We start from the raw sequence: 7,310 nt of genomic DNA, 5'->3' as shown, positions 1-7,310 counted from the left end.
GGAAGATGACCATGGAAAGGGCAGTCCACATATCCCATCGGACCTTTTCCTCTTTGCTTTCCTCCACTACCACTGCAGCCTTTTCCAGAGCCTTCCGTGTGGCTTCCTGCTCTGCAATTTCCTGCTCCAAGCGCAACTGCTCCAGCCGAAGGCTCTCCTCCCGCTCCTTCATCTTCCGGATGATTTCTTCCGTGTTCTCAGGGACAGTGCCATTCTCTTTAGGGAAGAGGAGTGGGTGGTTGACAATAGCTGTAATCACCACTAGGCACACACGGAAGATTCCCACGGGCATGGCAGTTCCTTCCCTGGAAGAGAAAGAAAAGCAAAATGACCCAAGATTCATAGTATACTCCCTCAAGAAGAAAAATAAAAGAAACTCCCCACTTGAATAAAAAAAGCTTTGGCATCCCTGAAAATAATCTGCTTGAGTCCAGAAGCTCCTAAGCACATGCCTGTTTCTGCAAGTTATCTGCCAAGCTTACCAAAGAGACTTTATCAGCAGATAGTGAGGATGAAAGTGTCAAATTAACTTTGAAGAACAGAACTGTGAAGGCTCTTGCTATTGTCAACCCACTGTGATGCTGCTGGGGCAGCGTAGGAGGGCATGCCATTCCTTGCTCCTTTAAAGCTCTCAGGACAGAAAGGGAAAGAAGCAGGCAGGACTTCCCCAGATGTAAAAAAGTAGGGCTGGAAATGACCTCCACTTTCCCTCAGCATAAGACTAATGTTGCAGACATGGTAATAGCATAGGCAGGGCTGTCCCAGTCACCTTCCATGTTAAGCATGCCTGGGAATCCACACTGCCTGCTTGGATCAGAGCAATCTTCACTGCCAGTGCTGGCTATGTGCACCTGGGTGGGAACAAGCCTGCACGGTTTTGTACATCCAAGCAGGCAAAGCTCTTCCTGCCTTTCAGCACCATCAGGATCCGGCTGTGGCAAACCCTCCCAGCCCCAGGAGGCCTCATGACTGTGGTCCCCGGAAGAAGGGCAGAGACAGAAAGACCAGAAACCAGAAAGAGTTTCCTTTAGCCCCGTGGTTTTAAAAGCATCTGGTTGTTTATTTTTGGTGCTTAGTTCACTATTAATGTGTAGAAGACATTAGTAAACACCATGGCCTTGATCTAAGCCATCTCCCCCAAGCACCCTCTTAACAGCTGTGCTTGCAGCCAGCTCACTCCTATTGGAAGTGACCTCAGCTTGGCTGCTACGGTGTTTTGGAGTTGCTTCGTGTGGTTACTGGCTCTGCTGCTCAGACCTCACTCACATTTAAAGCTTTCCATGCCATGGGGCTCATGATGAAAGCATTTAATTCCCAGCTTTCTGGGACGTGGTCTCATTGCTGGGGCATCTGCCAGGCCCTGACAAGGCCTCCCAGAGGTCTGGACCAGAAGGTGCTCAGGTTAAAGCCTGGGCTGTTTCCTCCCAGGTGGCACTTCTGTTCCTGGAGGGCTGGCAGTGCTACCAAGCTCCCAAGTGCCTGCTCAGGGCAGGACAACTTGAGGTCGTCACCCATTGCTGGGACGTGGCAAGCTCACCAGTCTTTCTAGGAACATGACCGCTCAGTCCAAGCACAAGGAGATCAGAAGCTCAAGACGGACAAGCAGGGCTATTTTCTTCTTCCAGGTAGGACATTTTAATGCAGCCCCTTTAATGCCTCAAAAGCGTGTTTCAGATAAAAGAGTTTCTGTTATAGAAATAAAGTCTATCCATAAAATAAACCAAACCAGAAACAGAAATCCCATTCCTAACAAGCCAATTCATCTTCTTGTGAGAATGTGGCTGTTTCACAGAGAGCCAAGAGAAGGCAAGGCACTGTGTGTGCACTGGGGGCTGAGGGCCCTAATGCTCTCCCCTGCAATAGCTCCTTCCTGGCCTGAACCCAGAGTGTTTTGGTGCCACAGCAACTCTGCCGTCCCAGTGTCTGGGCAAGAAGGAGAACATCTCTGGCAATCTCATTTATGCCTCCGCAAGGCATGCAATAAAGATAGATCCATCCCAGTGGGCCTTGTTATCATTACTGCATAACAAACTGCTGGCTTTCGATTGCAGGAACCTAGATTTCCTCAATGGGAGCACTTGCTGTACATGGGAACTGGATCCTTCGGCATGCAATTATCTTTGCTTACAAGAGGGCTGGGACTGGAATGACAAGGGAAGGGAACAGAATTGAGATGCATTGTCCAAGCAGCAAGAAAATTCACACGGTGCTCAGGATAATGCTAAGTGCCCCTCCCTCTCTGTGTAACATTTACTAACTACCCTTCTTTTAGATCCCAAGTACATGCATAGATGCATGCCCTTATGCAGACATCGCTCTGGAGATGGTTTGCAGACCTTTCTTGTCCTTTTTACATTTACATTAACTCTTTAATCCATCAGGCAATGAATTAAAGCTGAATTAATGCCCAAAGCTGTGTGTTCCAGTTATTCTGTGAGCTCCATGCCTGGCCACATTTTAAGAATAAACTGGGATCACTCTGCATTGCAAAGGGCTTTATCAGTTTGGCAGGGCAGGGCAGGAAGTGCTGACGAGTTCCTTTCCTTAGTGCTATGCTCTTGCAGACCACGTGTACTTTCCAAGCTTAAAAATAACACGGCCAAAGGCCAGGTGCCTCCTCTTGCAGTCTTGACCAGGATGACATTGCTGCTCTGCCCCTGATAGACCTCTGTCCCTGTGGATGTTTTACTGTTAACCAGGTTACTTCTTAGATACACAAGGCTGAAAGAAGTCAGCTTCCTTAGGATCTTCTTGTACCCTTCAAGACTCTCGTGTGCCCAGCTGCCCATGGGCACATCTCTTCCAGAAGTTACCTGCCCCAAAGCTCTGCTAGCAGAAAGGGTTAGGCCAGACATCCCCAAGTCCACCACTGGACGGCTCAGTTGAACCGGTTCCGAGTCACACTAACAGTCACAGCTGATTTTGCAGGAGTAGGTTAGGAAGCACGCACACAACCTCTTTCCCCACCAAACTCTACAGACATCAACCTCTGGAAGACAGTCAGGATGAAAACTGGAAGTGACATCATCTTCAGGTCACATTAATCTGGCCTGAACAGAGGAAGTTCTCCTCTGCCCTTTTGCTACTGTAGCTATTCACATCAGAAAATGAAGCTAAACATTAACCTCAATTAAGACGTAATGTTAATGATGCTCAGTGACCAAGGTCAGTGGAGCCTGGCCAGCAAGCAAGGCTGCCTTGACAGCAGCAAGGATGGTACAGGCAGAGCATTCTCACAGCTCATCAGACAGAGCTTTCCTGGCTAATATGGAAAGACTAAATAATACAGGTGAAACCAGTAGCGCTGCCTGCTAGGGCGGTCTAGCCACCCTCATAACAAAGGCTGCTCTTTTCCTTTACTTTTAACTTAAGCCCAAGCAATTTAAGTCTGATAAAAATATTTATGCCTGTTCTGGCTGAGACAGCTTTTGTGTTGGGAAGAGGGAGAGAGTCCAAATGTTTCCAAGCTGGAGAGTAAGGAAGAAAAACATCACTGTTTCATCTATGCACAAAATTTAGCAACATTTCAAGTATGGAGGGAAGAAAAAAAAAGTATTCATGAATTTTTAAACAGCAATTTCTCAACGTGATCTTCAACCTTTTCTAAATTTCTGTCCCCGCCAATCTTTCCCCATTCAACGTACAGAGAACATCCAGACTTGGTAACAGGCCTACATCTACCTACCTTCTGCTGACCTTCTTGCGGCAGTCCCAGGCCTTCAAAGACCCCTCCTGAAGGAGGCCACTGTGGTCCTCATCACATCACAGCCAGGCCACCTCCATGAGCAGCCAAGCTTGCCCCCACCCTGCTCCCCGGGCCAGGGCGTTCCTGAGATGAGAGAGCAGAGACCCCATCTCTTGTGCTCCCACGGGCACAAAGCAGGGGAAGACGCAGTGAGGCCGAGGAAAGCTGCTCAGGGAAGGCAGTAGGGCCAGGAGCAAGGGGGTATATGGAGCCCCACCATCTCCATGCAAAGCTCTGTCTCTGCTGCCCAGCATGTGATGCCACTTGTTCAAACCTGCCTCTGGCACCAGAATTAGTTTCTTTCTGGGCTTTTCTGTGGTACTCACTGCTTCAGTGATAGAGCGCTTCACTGATTTTAAGGTTAACAATCGCCCTGAACAACCCAGCGAAGTGAGGGGGCAGGTCCTGTCCCACTCTCCAGCTGGGGAGTGAGGGATCAGAGAGATAAAAGCAGCTGATAGCTCTGCTGCCTGGCTAGAAACAATGATCAACTGCACTTGGTACACTCAAAGGCTTCACCAAAAGCATCTGCAGACCTCCACCCTCAGCTCCCAGGCAAGTTAGGCCTCATCCTTTCAAGCCTGAAGCAGCCTCCCTGGCTGGAGCCCCACAGCAGGTCCTGGATGATGTGGGGAGCTCCTTGGGGAAAAGGGGAAAGATGACACGGTCATCACACAATTCAGATTGGTGCCATGATACCAGATGCAGAAGAAGGCTAGCTCTCAAACTAGCTGTTCTGAAAGCCCTTCACTGCAGGATTCAGTCATGTCTGGTTCACCTGCTTGTCTGGGGCATGGTTACAGGTAGCATGTTGCAAGGAACGGGACACAGCACATGAAGCTCACAGGCATGTAAAACCTTTGCAGAGTCAGCAGTTTGCCTAAGGCCAAGTGATGGTTGGAGAGCACCCTCTGCATGGGGCCTCTGAGAGCTGTCTGAAACCATCTTGCATTTGCATGATAAAAACCAAGGGGTGAGTATGCCCAGAGGAGCTTGCCCCAAAATTGCCACCAGAAAAGACTCTTCTCCTTTGCCACATGTGGGCAGCACCAGCCATGCCACAGGCTGGAGAGGAAATGAGCTGGAGCTCTGAAAATGGTCCTTGTGTGAGATCTGACTAGCCAGCCATGCTCAGCCCCTTGGCATTAGAGAAAAGGCAGAGTTGTGGCTCCTCACCAGCACAAACGCAGGTTCCTAAGACGAAAAACTGGTGCTGAGCTCTGCAAACCAGCACGTGCTGTGCCTGCATCTCTGCAGCAACTGTTGATGCATTACCTGTGCTACTCGGGCCCTTGCACACATGGCCTTGAAAGAAAATAATCTGCAGAGACTACTGCAAGACAATATAAAAATAGCCATCCTGCTGTTTCCTGACTGTAGTCAGCCCTGAGGATGAGCAGTGCTTGCAGTGCACGCTACAGCAAGCAGATTTGCTTAGTGGTGCTTCAAATGGCGCAGGGGTAGAGCTCAGCTCTACCTTCAGCTTGTGTCTTGAACCTCTCCTCACCTGGGAGCATCACAGAACTGGTCTGGTGTTTGTGTGGGCCAACCTGGGCCAGCCACTGCACTACAGCAGCAAGCGCTCACCGCCTTCCCACGAGCAAAGGACTTTGTAGAGACAAAGATGCTCAAAGACATAACAACGCCCGGTCTCCTCCAGCTAAAATGCACTTGACTTCTGAAGTCCCCAAGCCTCCCCCATGCCTTTTTCCACAGCAGCTTCAGACTCTTTTGCCTCCTCGTCAGTCCAGGCAAAGGAAAATAAAGAGATCTAAATGGCAGGTTGCTCATGTGCTCTGAGATCAGATAACCCTCCATTTTCTCTGAAGACATAAGAGAATACTTTCCTTTTATTTGCAGTCCCTTTCTTTCCTCAAGAGCTCCTCATATGGCTATATTTTTTTCCACCCTTTTATTCCCTTAAATTTTGAAGCAAAACACACTCTGGCTGGTGCTCAGCAATAGACCAGATAGAAGTGCACTGAAGCTTTGATTCTTAAATTAGAAAAACACAAGTCAAGCCATTGAATGTGGTTCAGTAATGCACTGGAATACGCCAAGACGTCATTTATGACACACTTGATTGCTTCCTGTCATTTGACTGACACAAAAGGCAGTGAATAGGTGGCTACCACATTGTATTTTGCTTTGGTAGGCTGCAAGAAAAGAGGCAATTTGAAGGGATGACAGAAACTACAGCTGGTTGGGAGCCTTTTTCATTGCAAGCTGCCAAGTTTCTGAAACTAAAACTTTCATGGGAACAAATATGATTTCTGAGACTCTTTTTGGGAAGGTCAGTGAGGTCTGGAAAGGACTCCCCAGCTTTGTTTTGAGATTAATAGCCCTAAACAGCCACTAACCTGCAACTGGGACTTTCTTACTGGGAAGATGTGAGTCTCAAACCCTGGGTTTTCAGGCCCAGCTCAGCCATACTCCCTCATGGCTGAGCTTCTAGGAGCTCCACAATTCCTCCCCTTGCTGTAGCAGATAACAAATTGCCTTTTGGCTTCGAGTGTACAGTCCGAAAATGCCTCTGCTGCATTTATGAAGACCTAGTCAAGGCAAAAAGTTTGCTGAAAGCCCTTTGTGATGCACTATGTCCTTCTCCAATTTGCAAATACTGTTGACAGCTCTTCAGGTATTCAGAGATGTGTCCACCTGCTGCAGCAGAAAGAAAATATATCTCCTCTTACTGGGGACTACAGGCTCTGAACTGTAAGAACTCACCCAATGAAAAAGAAATGGGAATTGCAGAGATGCATGTCAGTATTATTGTTCCTGCCATTTGCTTGGGCCTGTGGGTTATCCAGCACCCTGGTGTGATGGATGCTGCCAGCAAAGCCAGCTCCTAGGAGACTTCATGCCAAAGCACTGCAAGAGTTTCCATGCTCACCTGAGTCAGCAAGGTGGGGCTGACGAGGCGCTGGACCCTCAGGGGTGCTAGAGGGCCCTTATAGCCAAGAAGAACGCTCAGAGCCCATGTACCCATACACACCCCAGGATGAGTAAGGGTATATTGCACCAGTCTACCCTTCCCACCCCACTGAGTATGCATTTGCATGTGACTCTGCCCAGCTTTCACCTGACACAGGCAGGAAGACTCCAGACCCTCAGATGAGGATCCTCAGCTGGCTTCTACCCTCCAGGATGAAGAACTCACTACTGCAGTGAGAACCTGTCCCCAGACTTGTATAGAGCCCCGAAGACACCCCGCTTCCCACTGCACCAACAGCTGCAACAGCACACAGCACAGCCCACTCAGAGATCACAAGGCAGCCAGGAGAGGCTCCTGAGCACACAGTCAGCTGCAACAGCACACAGCCCAGCCAGGAAAATCAGGAGCCACAGAGTCTGAGCAGCACAAACCTGTGCTGTTCTTTCACCCCCTGTGAATTAAGCTTGCATGCAGGATTTTGGTGTGATGAGCTACCAACTGGGACAGAACAGTGCCAGCCACAGCAGCTATAACTCATGCTCTGACTTGTCTTTTTGAGAATTAAATTCATGCTACTGACAAGGAACTAAATTCCAGTGTCGATCACAATTGCAGCTGGTTCAGCACAGG

The 7,310-nt window shown here is 48.9% G+C and overlaps 1 protein-coding gene across 1 annotated transcript in view; it reads right to left on the bottom strand.

The window, feature by feature from the left end:
* Nucleotides 1-292, bottom strand: part of LOC104540157 (inositol 1,4,5-trisphosphate receptor-interacting protein-like) — a 1,670-nt gene extending 1,378 nt beyond the window's left edge. Inside the window, 1 exon segment of the mRNA XM_010183892.1 lies at nt 2-292. Within this exon segment, the coding sequence (XP_010182194.1) occupies nt 2-292 (291 nt within the window).
* Nucleotides 293-7,310: the final 7,018 nt, after the last annotated feature.

The sequence above is a fragment of the Mesitornis unicolor genome, unplaced genomic scaffold (assembly GCF_000695765.1).
Source record: "Mesitornis unicolor isolate BGI_N332 unplaced genomic scaffold, ASM69576v1 scaffold37524, whole genome shotgun sequence".
NCBI classification, from domain to species: Eukaryota; Metazoa; Chordata; class Aves; order Mesitornithiformes; family Mesitornithidae; genus Mesitornis; species Mesitornis unicolor.
The sequence above is the reverse complement of the archived record's forward strand: the minus strand, read 5'-3'. Positions and strand labels throughout refer to the sequence as shown.